The sequence below is a fragment of the Tinamus guttatus genome, unplaced genomic scaffold, assembly GCF_059628265.1.
Source record: "Tinamus guttatus ecotype Peru unplaced genomic scaffold, ASM5962826v1 Tinamus_guttatus_pri_ptg001150l, whole genome shotgun sequence".
NCBI lineage: Eukaryota > Metazoa > Chordata > Aves > Tinamiformes > Tinamidae > Tinamus > Tinamus guttatus.
In genome coordinates, this window is record NW_028289684.1 from 2,661,827 (window position 1) to 2,674,715 (window position 12,889).

At 43.5% G+C, this 12,889-nt stretch overlaps 1 protein-coding gene across 1 annotated transcript; it reads right to left on the reverse strand.

Annotated features, from left to right (window-relative positions):
* Positions 1-3,707: 3,707 nt before the first annotated feature.
* Positions 3,708-11,858, reverse strand: EDEM2 (ER degradation enhancing alpha-mannosidase like protein 2). Its single transcript, XM_088538694.1, has 11 exons — positions 11,769-11,858; positions 11,579-11,689; positions 11,469-11,508; positions 11,035-11,140; positions 9,636-9,761; positions 8,700-8,911; positions 7,112-7,253; positions 6,870-6,994; positions 6,281-6,425; positions 5,026-5,147; positions 3,708-4,314 (listed from the first exon to the last, which is right to left on the reverse strand). Exons 2-11 carry the CDS (start codon positions 11,671-11,673, stop codon positions 3,823-3,825), a joined length of 1,605 nt encoding a protein of 534 aa, XP_088394820.1. The 5' UTR covers positions 11,674-11,689; positions 11,769-11,858; the 3' UTR covers positions 3,708-3,822.
* Between the last annotated feature and the right edge of the window lie 1,031 nt (positions 11,859-12,889).

Genomic DNA, 12,889 nt, shown 5'->3' on the forward strand with positions numbered 1-12,889 from the left:
TGCCCGGACCACACTGCGAATAATGGCAGGGAGTGCTGCATGTTATAAATAACGTCATCCAAAATGACCTCCAAAGACCTTCCCTGTGTCGTGGCTTGCCTCTCAGGCCTCCTCCTTACGTGTTGTGTTTTTGCATAACACAAAACAAGGGAGACTTGGAAAATAGCACCCACCTCACCACAGCAGCCTGGAATCCAAAGGCTCTTACTGCAACTGGAATCCTAGAACAGTTGGCTGCAGTTGCCCTGCCTTGATAAATCTCTTCATTACATAATCTAAGATCCTTATTATGCAGGCATGTGGAGAAGAGTCATTACTAATAAATCAAATGAGATTGGAAGCAGCCCGGTAACATTAAAAAAGAAAAAAAAAAAGTATGATTATTTCCTTTAAAATAGCAGCATGTACTTTACTGCTGCTGGCTGAGGTGAGCAGTTCAGAAACTTGTGGGCAAAGCTAAAAATCCTAGCGTAGCTTCCAAAAAGCTTCTTGAATCAAACTGAATAAACCATGAAAGCACAATTCATGAAAGCCTATCCTGTGGTGAAGATGCTAGGCACAGGATGCTGGGCTTTCATGAAGGGAAAAAGGGAAGATTTATGCAACCTACTAAGTCAGGTGCTGTTCTGCACACCACAGCAAGATGAGCAAGGCATAAATACTCCACAGGGTTAGAGAACCAAGCCAAAGGGAGCACACAGCACGCTGTGGGGCAAACATATGGCACACACTTCCTTGGGGAGCCATTCCTAAGCACAGGGGTGACAGTTCCAAGCAAGCCAAGAGGTGCTGGTGGCCCTTCAAAGACCAAGAACCCTTGCTGGTCGCTGCCCTTCTCCCTTACTTGCTATACCTCATCTAGTCATTTGGAACAGGTCTCAGCTGCCCAGCAGAGCAGCTCAGCTGAGGTTGGTGGTGAGACAGCAGGGAATGGAGCGTGAGACTTGAATACCAAAATATAACAGTTCTGAATGCAGACCTTACTTTACATTCTGTTCTACTTGTCTTTGTTCTACAAAGAATGATACGCAGAAGCTATTACAGAACTAAAGATCAACATGTCACTTCAGAGCACTGCCTGACCATTTGTACCCCTCAAGCCTCAGGCAAGGGGATCTGGGAGATGTATTTAAAAGTTTTACAGTGTCATATCTTACGTCACTACTCACCACCATGCTCTTTTGGCAAAGTTGTGTTTCTTGCCATCAAGCCACATGAAGGTCTTACCCGTTTTTTTTTTTTCTGTCGCTTCTCCTTGGCCAGCTCTATTAGAATAGTCATTCACAAGATGCTCACCTGACCTTTCATCAATCTAGCCACATCTACAACCTCTCCAAGAAACTCCACGTCTTAACAATCAGCTTTGAAATGTTAAAAAGAAAGAATCTGGCCTCAAGTTAAGTTTTATGGGTTTTTTTCCCCTCTTATGCTGCTTGCAGCAGAGAAAAGATAAAACAGTCGTAAGTGTGGCTTCAGCACCAAATTCTATATTTGGTTTCTGTGCTATTTTTCACAACTCTACCACAGTTTGCTTCAAGCCTTTGACAGATGTCACAAGCATGTACTGTAGGTGGGACCTTTTGAGTTCTAATCTGCCTCAATTGGAAACAGTCCAAAATTGCCATTACCCATCTGTGTTTCACACAGATCTCATTCTGGATTCCTGACAAAACTCCTCCACATTCTATTAACACAACCAAGTGCTCACCATATTGCTCGATGGAGCTCTCCCTCCAGCTGGAAAATGCCAAAATAGACCCACCATCTCTTCCCATAGATGTCCTTCATTGTGAAGCTCCTGGGAGAAGAAGCAGCAGAAGATAATAAATCTTATTTTCTCTACTGGTTTGTCATAGTAACTCTGGATTCATCAAGTTCTCACTAAGAGGGAAAAATCTCTTAACTTGGACATATATGGAATGGAATCTGCTCTCTAATGGGACAGACAGGCACCATTGGATCATCCTACTATTCCTCAGAAAGGCCTTCCCAAAGATCTGTCCTTCCTCATGCTGTCTATGAAATAACGTAACTCGTACACAGGTCACTAGGGTTTAAGCTTGCTGCTTGCAAGTTGGAGTTTTCCATAATTAAAAGAACTAGATCCTATAGATTTTATCAAAGGCCTTTTTGTTAAAGTAAGTTTTTGCAAGCTGGCCGTCTCTCTCAAATGTTGTAGCAGACCAAGAGTAACCATTGTCAAGACGACCTTGATTTGACTCATCCCATAACATCTACCACGATCCAATCTAATCACTCACAGTAGAGCAGGTGCTGTGGACAAACACCATTTTTTTAAGCTCCAAATGAGCTGAGGAAAGATATTACTGCCTAAGGCTACTTCCCCACAGCTCTGCTACTGCACCCACTTCTCTGAGGAAACCAAGATGCTTTAGGTTGCCAGCACAGTAGATCTCTGCTATCTGTCTCCCAAGTCCTTCACTTCCCTCTAGTATGTGGATGAGGTGATGCTGATTGCCCAGACCGAGGTCCCTGTGAAGCCTTTGGTGAATATCTTGTTGTTCTACAAACTGGACAGCAAATAGCACGCAAGGTATGAAAAGCTCGACCCCTCCCCACAAATAAACTTACAATTTTAAAGAGTCACTAGCAAAAACTCCTACATTTTCTAGTAATGTCTCAATTCTAGGAGACTCCATTCAATATCTGCCTGTGACAGCTGTGTCTAGATACCCAGATATTCAAGATATTCACAGCAGATGGTGTGAGACTGCAGCACTCACAGAGCAAAGTAATAGGTGCCAGGCTGACGTCACGGCAGCAGGCAAGACACCCAGGAGGACTACAGCATTAGGTGCCAACTCAAATGTGTGTTAGATGATGCACAAAATTGTGTTAGATAAAAACGCACACCACTGATGTACCTGAGCTGCCAGGGGTGTGTACTTTTAAGTCACTGGAGAACAGCTATCTTAGATACAGCAATAAGGCAGCAGTGGTTGGCCACATGTGGGCAGACAAGACTCTTCTGGCTGATTTTAGCTACTCATCTATAGCTAAGCATCCATAGGCCTGTAGACCCCATGTTATTGATGTCTAAAACTCCAGTACAAACTGTCAGTTTGGAGCTTCTGCCATTGACTATGACTTCCTTGTGCTTGTCCTACACTGCTCACCTTTCAGCGGCTTGAAGTCAGTCATTTTTTTGCCTTAAAACAAACAAAAATTTTCTTAGTACCAATTCTGTAAACACTACTGATTTCTCCCCTTCTATTCATTGCATGCACCTGTGGAAAACAGACACTACTCATAAAAATATGTACAAAGTTTTGTATTTCTCAAGTCAGCTGAATGCCACCAAGCCTGTATCTCATGAATCAAAAAGGTTTTCTTGACTGATCATAAGTCTCTCAGGCTGGTCATTCAGAGGCACAGTGGAGGATATCACAGCAGACCCGTAGTCTCAGAAGTGAGACTAGAGCCAACAATTCGGTGTTTTCTCTCTGTATGCAGGGAACAGGTAAAGTTCAGTTTTATGGAGACAAGTAAGCTGTGGACTCTGCATAAGCCTGGAAAATTTAAAACACACACACAATGAAATAAAGAAGGTGCATCTCCAATTGCAGACTCTTCTTTTTGCTTCTTAACAAATATTTGCTTTTCAACTGGTTTGACATTAGCAACTTACAGTGTTAACAGCTGATCATCTGAATGTCTTATGACCCTGCAGTAGACTATCAAGAGGCTGTGTTAGACAGAATTCACATTGTGAGGTACGACTTTTTCCATTATGAAACTATAAAAATATACACCCAGAGTCTGAATCAAGATCAATAATTTAAACTGGTGATAAGAATGGAATCAACTGTTGTCTACGAAGACCTGTCCCAGTACTGCAAGTTTGGAGTTAAAAGATTGACTGGGGCAACTGAGGAGGGAATGTGTGTTCTTCTTAGAGTTTCTTTTCTCTCCGGCACTCTCTGAAGAGGTATCTGCAGAGTCTTGCGTGCTTTCCCCTTCACCATGGTCTGAAGCTCTTTTTAAAATAAATTTCTTGTTTCTCTTCAAGGAGTAAAATTCTCTCATCAAGTCTTCTACCTCCCATTGCTCTTCTTTCCGCTTCCTACAGCAATGCAGTGCAGCAGGGTCAATGGGATGAGCTTCAGTGTTGAAGATGTATCCTCCAGCATTCAGGATGCATTCCCCATATGGTGTGAGCACCACATCAAAGTCTGACCCATCATTGTGAATGAAGTTGTCTGGGTCAAACAGCAGATACAAATATTTCACTGTTTCAGCTAAAAAGAAGGATTCCATGCGATTATCCAGTCTGTGATCTCTCAAGTCTTTGATCTGCAAGAGAAGAAATCCAGTGGATTACTTAGATGCTTTGCACTAGCACAGACTAATGACAAGGAACAGGAAACCAGCAATGAGGAGAAATGCATTTCCTACGTGGGTTAGGAGTGGAAGAGCGAGTAATCTTCCCAAAATTTCTCCACCTAAAATAAAATTCCTAGGCTCTTATCCATTTCCTCAATCACATGGCCTAACTCCCAATATTCATAAGCATTTTTTTTTGTGTAACAGCTTGATAGCATATTCAAAATCTTGTATTAGCAGATTTGTGTGAAATCATCCTCTGCAATTCTCTTCTGTTTGATCAGATTTTCAAGGCATAAAGGGAATTGCAAAACTGACAGTCGGAAAACACCTCCACTTTTAAAGAGCATGTGAGCCTTGCTGCCAGCTTGGAATATCTCATATCTTCCAAAACACTAAAGGCTGGAGAAGCCTCTGATGCTTTCCCATGTCTTGGGCTGAGGTACATCTGCTAATAACAGAATTTGACCTAGTTTTCAGGCCTAGAGAAAAGTCACTCCCAGAAACACGACCAGCATTACCAGATCAGATCTACAGAAACACAAAAGGTGTTTGAGACAGAAGTTCATGTTTCAACCTACAGTATAGATCAACTCAATAGCAAAACGTCATTCCGGCTTTCTAATCAAATCTTCATCAGCCTAACTCAGTTAAAGCTGATTTTTTGGCAGTCACACTTACTGTTGCAAATCCACAGTCCACCTTGCTGATTTTCTCTATGGACTCCACTGCATCTCTTCCCAGCTCTAGGAGCGTGGGGTCTCGTGTAGCACGATACAGGTACATTGCGCTCTCAATCAGCTCTGCAAAAAATGCAGTTGCAAGCATAAAAATCAAGAAAAATGTTTCTTGCAGCAATTTAAAAATATTATTTTAAGATGGCCAGTTAAGTGGATTGTTTTGTACTTCCTCTGCAAGAGGAAGTACACAGATACCTTCTTTTACTGAGAACTTGCTACAAAGGAAACTCTAACTGGAGACCATGAACTCAGATAAGACTGAAAAATAGTCCATTTGCACATTCAGGGAGGAGAAGGGAAGACTGGGGAAGGGATTTAAAAAATAATAATAATAAAAAAGTGCTTCCAAACAGAATTACGTACAAAAGATTCAAACTCTGAAATATCATTTTTAAATAGTACCGTAGAAAACGGAAACAGGGGTATCTAATACACTGCAAAAACTGGCATGATATTACTCTACATGGATAACACATGCACTATATTTTCCTTACTCACTAAAGATTTTTTTTGATTTTTTGATTACGTAATACATTTTAAAGATAAAATTGTCGAGAATTTGATAGAAGTGTCCAATGTGGATGTCACCTGAAGGATGTGCACCTTTCAAATTGAAAGGTGCACAACTTACACTCATTTGCAAATATAATCAGGTGCGAAATAAATAAAACTGTCAGAGCTGTGAATAATGGGGAGAAGATAAATCATTACGTTGTGGTATCACAGACAACACACAATCCCTCCACCTGATGAACTTCAGTAGCGTTACTATAACTAGTTTATCTGAGGAACTTCAACAGATCTGGAGTAGTCTACTCATACTCACTTGTACTTCCTAAATTTAAAGGATACAACCAGTCACATTAATACATTCCATTCACTTAGATTGTCTAACACAGGATGTATTGAATTCAAACACTTAACAATCTACACTGTGAACTCAGTTCATCAACAGGCCCCCTTTAAAACAGTAACACTATAGATTGGATCCTTTATAAGGTAGCCCTGCCTTTTGGGAATGGCATATACCAAAACACATGAGTTTTGAGCATGGAAATCACAAATAAGATGCACACAAGAACCAAGTCAAAGCAAAGCCTGGGAAGGACCTTTGGAGAGTGGGTATTGTCAACATTTGATCTTATTACCAGAAAAAAAGCAGAACTCCACATACTTCTTATTTTATTCCTGCTTACCAGGCCGGAGTGGATATCCCTCTCTCTTCTCCACTGTATAGCCCTGGGGAATGTTGTAGAACTCGGGCAGGCCACCAAACTGCTTCCAAACTGTGTAATAGTTGAGGAAGGTTCGCATGGCATTATCTAAATCTCCAATTAGGCTCTGAGAGAAGGGCAACAATCAGCAAAGCAACTTTCAGATGGAGAACAAACAGCACAGGAATTGGCTAAATAGCACTGCCACAGCCAAAGCAAAAGATGCGGACAGAAGTGGGTTGTTCAGCAAGTCCGAATTGCTTAACTATTATTTAGACAGGATACCTTAAGAATAGCTAGGAGTCAAGAAGTGCTAGATGCTGTTGGGTCACATTCTGCATGCCTGAAATAATATGAAATCTTTTTGCTATTTAGTTTGTTACAACGAAATTGCTCTCCCATTATGTTTACCATGAGACTTTTTTTCTTGAACACAGATGAAATCAACATCTGCTCTTCCACAGGCTTAGGCTGACCAGAGGAAGTGAGAGTTATATTTGTAAGTGTGCTAGAGATGAACTCAAGACAGGTGAAGAAAATTGCTGTATGCTACTGGTATGACAGCTCTTACCTGTAGGCCTGGCCAGTAAGCCTCCAGGGACTGGAAAACAGGCATGGACACTGTTCCTTTGTACATCTGAACCCAGAGGTACCAGTCATCAAACTTTGTGTAATTTTTGATAGCTTTGTTATATTCTATGAAGAAACACAGGAGAGTAGGTAATCCAGTATCTTATCCTCCTGCAGTTCCAAAGGAAAAAATTTTTACGGGATTGTTCTTGGGACCCAGTGCACAGAAAATGAACTACTCACCTAGGAACATGGACATCAGCTCCTTGTCCTGCAGGAGAATGGCTCCTTTAACAAGGTATTCAAAGTAGGAGTCCACTCCGGCCCCAATGCCAGCATCTTGAGCTACCCATTTGGCAGTTAGCACATCAATGTGGTTACCAACCTGGAAAACGTCGGGGAAGGAAAGAAGAGGGAATCAAAGTAGAAACAAAGATCATTTATTAAATATTTAAAAATTAAACAACCCGTAGCGTAGCTTCAGAAGAATACATTCATGTATTCATAACAAATACCACTGTCTTCACTATAATAAAATATTTATCAACATCAGAGTAGTACAAAGCAGATTTTATGCTTGCAATAGAAATGCTACACTGATGCAGCATTGTGTTTAGGACTTCCACATGCTGCAATTCCACAAATAGAACTTGGTTGGATTTCTTATCACCCAAGAAAGGGTAAGAGAGAATAGCAATTAAATTATAAATGATTTATTTATTTATTTAAATATTAATTCTTCAGATATAAGGAAAAAAATTCTGTGGTACCTGGCTTCTACGGCGTGGCATAATAGAGGTGGAAAGAGTTTTGCAGAGATTTAGATTTTCACTATAGCTTTTTAAAAACATGTCATAAAATTGCTTTTATAATCTAGCCATGTAGGAACTGGGCATTTAAACATAAGATGCTTCTAATCTTCTGCATGAAACAGCAGTGTCAATATGAAATGCACACAGTAGTGCCATTTTATTTCATGTAAGCATCCTCCAAACTTAGGTCAAGAATCCAAATGGCTTCTGATATGTGAAAACAAACAAAAAGGAAAACCTTCCTTAGATTAGGTCAAACTTCTGCATTAAAAACAGTATTTCAATAAGGGAGAGATGAAAAGATGCCTCTGGCCAGGCAGCAAGTCAAAAAGAATGCAGAGCAACAGATAGTGCTGCCTATGGATCGCGACTTGAAGAGGAATAAGGGTCAAAACAAAATGTCATTACGCTACTGTAAAAATACACATCTTAAATAATACGTATCTGGTCCTAATCTCCATCTTACAGGAAGACAGAGCAGGACAAAGAGGTACAGATACAAAAAAAAGGATGTCAAGAAGGCCAGAGGCAAAGAATTGCTATTCTTTTATTTAAACAAATATTTTACAGCTAAGATTCATTTAATACTGGAAATAGACCCAGCTGATGGAGAATATAATAAATAATTATGGCCGGCTTGGCGAAGATGAAGAACAGTTACAAATAAATCTTTGCTGTTTCACATGGGCAACACTTGTAGTTTATGATCAAAAAGCAACTAGAAAAATTAAATGAAGAAAAAATGATCAGAACATAATAGAGAAATAGAAAATAGAGACACCATTTCTTGCCCTAGGTAGCCCCAGATGTCAAAGCTGTAGATGGGGGGAATATCCTGTGCTCTTATTGTATTCTTGTTCGATTCTTTAGGTCGCTGTCAGGTCAGACGTTAGACAAATCTTTTATTTAATCCCATGCACACATCTGCTAGTGGACATTTCAGTGGCATAATGTTGGACTGTGGCACTAGGCAGAGATGTGGATGCTACAGGAGTTCAGCAAGGAACTGCTTCACTCACCAGCCCAATATCCGAACGATTTTTCCACAGTGCCTTCAGGGCCTTCCTGGCAACATCCTCAAACACCGGATCACCAGTTAGGTGGCTTAAAGTGGCAAATTCCACTATAAATGTACCAATTCCAGCAGTACAGGTAACTGGGGTCTCGCCAGGGTTTACTCCATGTAGCAAGTTCACTGTTCCATAAGGCATCCCAGTTGGGGTCTGGAAAGCTGAAACATAATATTTCTGGTTCAGCGAGAGTTTTCACCATTTGTGACAGCATTTAAGAGAGTGCTGAGCAAACCTGTGCTTCTTATTTCATCTGCATGAACAGCAGCAAGAGCTGGGCCTGGAGCAATCTCAATAATTGCAAAGAACAAAATGGAAATGTAGCACAATGCAACAAGGGGAAAGAGAAGAGGTACCACAAGTTGCACACAGAGTACTGGAGAGCTACTGCAGATGCCTCACGTACCCCCAAACAGCAGATTGCATCTCACAGAATCACAGAATGGTTGAGGTTGGAAGGGAGCTCTAGAGATCTAGTCCAATCCCCCTGCTTTGTTTGCTGCACAAGCTGAGCAGTCAAGGAACTAGACACACCGACACACACCTATTGGCAATGTACAAACACTGGGTACATAGTTCCGAAATGTAGCCCAGTGCATGCACTGGGCAATGAAAATAAAATGTGTCACAGCACACGTGCTAGTAGCAGCTGAATTTTTATATTTATTTATGTAAGTCCAACACAAGCAGCTAACATACTAACATGCTTTGCACATGATGCTTTGCAAGTGTATTTACAACTGGTATCATGCACTTACCCAGTGCTTTCCTGAACAGTGAATTCTCTCCGAGTCCAGGGAAGGTGAGACTGCTTTATGAATTTAAATATTCAGCCCTGTCATCTTTATCAAGCCCACATGTAACACAAAGCAGCCAAACTCTCACCCGGCAGGAGCTTGCGAGCGGCTTCCTCTGCCATCCGGAGGAGAGGTCCAGCGCAGGGCCATCCCACTTCTACTTCAACACCAGCCTTCTTCGACAGCAAGTGAGCGGAGAGGAGACCGCCCACCACTGCAAGTGCACAACAAGGAGCCCGTTAAACGACACGGGGAAGGAATAAAATCCCAATAAAAACTGATATGACACAGCAGCTGGGTTCATGGGGGATAAAGGTAGCTGGCTTGTCTTTGACAACCTAACACAATATGCCATGAAAGAGCGTTTGTTTTTTATCTGTTTGCAAAGGGTAGTCAGATAGATTTCTTTCATTATAATGACAGCATCAAGTCCAACTTGCCCTGCTACCCTGCATAGAATCATAGAATCACAGAATGCTGATGGTTGGAAGAGACCTCTGGATGTCATCTAGTCCAAACCCCCGCACACACAGGGTCACCTAGAGCACGTGGCACAGGACTGCGTCCAAGAGGGTTTGAAGATCTCCAGAGAAGGAGACTCCACAACCTCTCTGGGCAGCCTGTTCCAGTGCTCTGGCACCCTCACTGTGAAGAAACTTTTCCGTAACTTCCTATGGAACTTTTGATGCTTCAGTTTCTGGCCATTTCCTCTAGTTTTGTTGAACTGCGGACAGTCAGTCTGCAGACATCAGAGAGTTAATAGCACAACAGACCTCTAGGAGAGCAAGTGTGCTTAATTTCTTCCAGACAGTTTCAAAATATGTTTCTGTAAAGTCATATAGTACATACCTGCTTAAATACCTAGGAGAGGCATCTAGGAGTCAGGAAATTTGGCAACTGATAGAGGCAGGGAGTTACTAGACCTTTTCGCACGTTAGTCTACTCTCACATAACAAGTATGAGTTAAAATTCCATAAACACAGAGAAATTACAGCAGTGCAGAAACCAGCTCAGCAAAATTTGACAGGAGGAGCAAACCTAACCGATTCCTAGACAAGGTCTTTTAGGTAGAAAAAAACAAAAACAAAAAACAAGTTTCACTTTAAGGCACTAAAACATGAGACTATTAATTGCTACTCCAAAACAGTACACATAAAAAGAGTTATTTTGATGGACAATAGTAGTTTCTATGTGTACCACTTCATTTGAGTAGAATAATATTTAGTCCGAAGCTTAAAACCTAACAACAGAAAAACGAAAGTGCCACGTCTTGGTGCATTTAAACAGAGAAAGGAAGCAGAAAGGTGACGTGCAAAGAGAAAAGGGAAGTTCCATTTGCTCTGGATGTCTTCTTGGTGCGCGCATGTTCCATTACAGCACATCAGAAATTCACTCTGACCGCTACTCTGCACGACGTCCGTGTACAATTCATAAACTCACATACACGGGAGCTCCAGCCAAGGCACCACGAAGAAAACCCACCTCACCTCGAATGTTAGTTTCGAAAACGGACGCGTTGACATCGATGTCAAAATCGACACCTTCCTGCAGCACGTTGACGACCCTCTGGAACTCGGAAACGTTTCCCAGGATCTGCAGCGGGAGCAGGATAACAGATAACACAGCTCAGAGCCACAGGATGATGCCACAAAGGGCAACTGACTCAGGGTAGAGGGAAATTATTGGTTTTGTTTTACAAATTCATGAGCAGATACTGGTAGAAAGGTGAGGGCCTCATGTCATTTCCAGCTGTTTTCTCCCCACGTTGCAGGGGTTGATCCCAGAGATGTCAGCAAGGGAGCTCTGGCAGCAGGTGCCAAACCAGAGGCAAAACCTCTTGGGTCAAACAGGGATGGAATCCCCCTCCACAAAGCCCAGGTGCCCCCAAGGGGAAGGTGGCGACCGGGCTCGCCCCACTCACCAGCAGCGTGTCCAGGGCGTCGATGAGCGTGAGGGAGAAGCTGCGCGGGACAGAGCGGCGGCGTGAGGGGCCGGGCTGCGGCCGGAGCCCCGCGGCCGGGTGCCACCTACCTGCCCCAGGTATCCTGCCCGTCGCACGTGAGCGGGCGCAGCTCGTCGTAGGGGAAGGCGCTCTCCAGGTAGTGCTCGTAGGCGTGGTAGAACATGGCGCGCACCCGCTCCCTGCGGCGAGAGGCGCCGCTCAGCCCCGGCCCCGGCCCCGGCCCCGGCCCCGCTCCCGGCCCCGCCGCCCCCGCCTCACCTGTAGGCGGCCACGTCCGGGCCGGGCCGGGCCGCGCCGGGCGCCGCGGGCAGCCGCAGCAGCCACAGGCAGAGCAGGGAGCCCAGCGCGCCCAGCCAGCCCCGCATGGCGACACCGCCGCGCCGCGCCGGGAGCCCCGGCGGCAGCGAGGGCAGCGCCGAGCAGCCCGCGCACGCGCACGGGAGCGGCGGAAGCCACCGGCGGCCGCTTCCGCCACGGGGGAACGGGACGGGGACGGGGACGGGGACAAGCGGGTCCCGTCCGGCCCTGCCGCCTTGCGGTCTCTCTCACCACCTCCCTCCACAGAGAGCTCCCCTCTGCCACCCTCTTTAGCGTGATGACGCTTTATATATATATAGGTGCATACGTGTACATATATGTATATGTGTGTATATGTACATATGTACGCTTGCATATACACATATATAAGGCGTGTGCATATATATCTGTGCATATAGATGTGTATATATGCAAATGTATACATGTGTATATATGAATACAGGTATGCATACGCACATAAAGCATGTGTATATGTATATACATATATGTGTATATATGTACATGTGTATACATGCATGTATGCATATACACATATATAAAGGATATGTATATATGTATATGTGCACATGGGTGTGTGTGTATATGTGTATATACGCATATACGTGTATATACGCATATACGTGTATATACGCATATACGTGTATATACACATATACGTATATACATGTATATATACATGTTTAAAATGTGTATATATACACACACACACACGTATGTGTCTGACACATGTACGTACTTATGTGTCTGTGTATATTTACCTCTATGTATGGGGGCAGGAGGAGTCCATGTGAGGCAGGAGTGAGCCCTGTTTCGGCTGACGCTCTATCTGGTGCCTCTATCTCTGTCTTCTGTAAAAATTCTCCTAAAAAAACCACTTTTCTCCGTCAAATTCTTGAAAGGTTTCCTGAGGATCCTCCCTTTTGCGTCCTGTGGGCTGGACCCCAGGAAGCCCCTTCCAGGCTCTCTCCAGCTGCATATTCCCAGCCCTCCTTACTCCGAGTTTAGGTCCGGAGGGCTGAGAGGGAGGGCTGGCTCACGCAAAGTTCCAGGACATCTGACTT

Coding starts and splice junctions, on each gene's coding strand:
- EDEM2 (XM_088538694.1), bottom strand. CDS start 11,673: ATGTTCTACCACGCCTACGAGCACTACCTGGAGAGCGCCTTCCCCTAC. Junction 7,254..8,699: donor ATCGTTCGGATATTGGGCTG/GTGAGTGAAGCA, acceptor GACGTTTTCCAG/GTTGGTAACCACATTGATGT. Junction 6,426..6,869: donor CTTACTGGCCAGGCCTACAG/GTAAGAGCTGTC, acceptor CCCTTCTCTCAG/AGCCTAATTGGAGATTTAGA.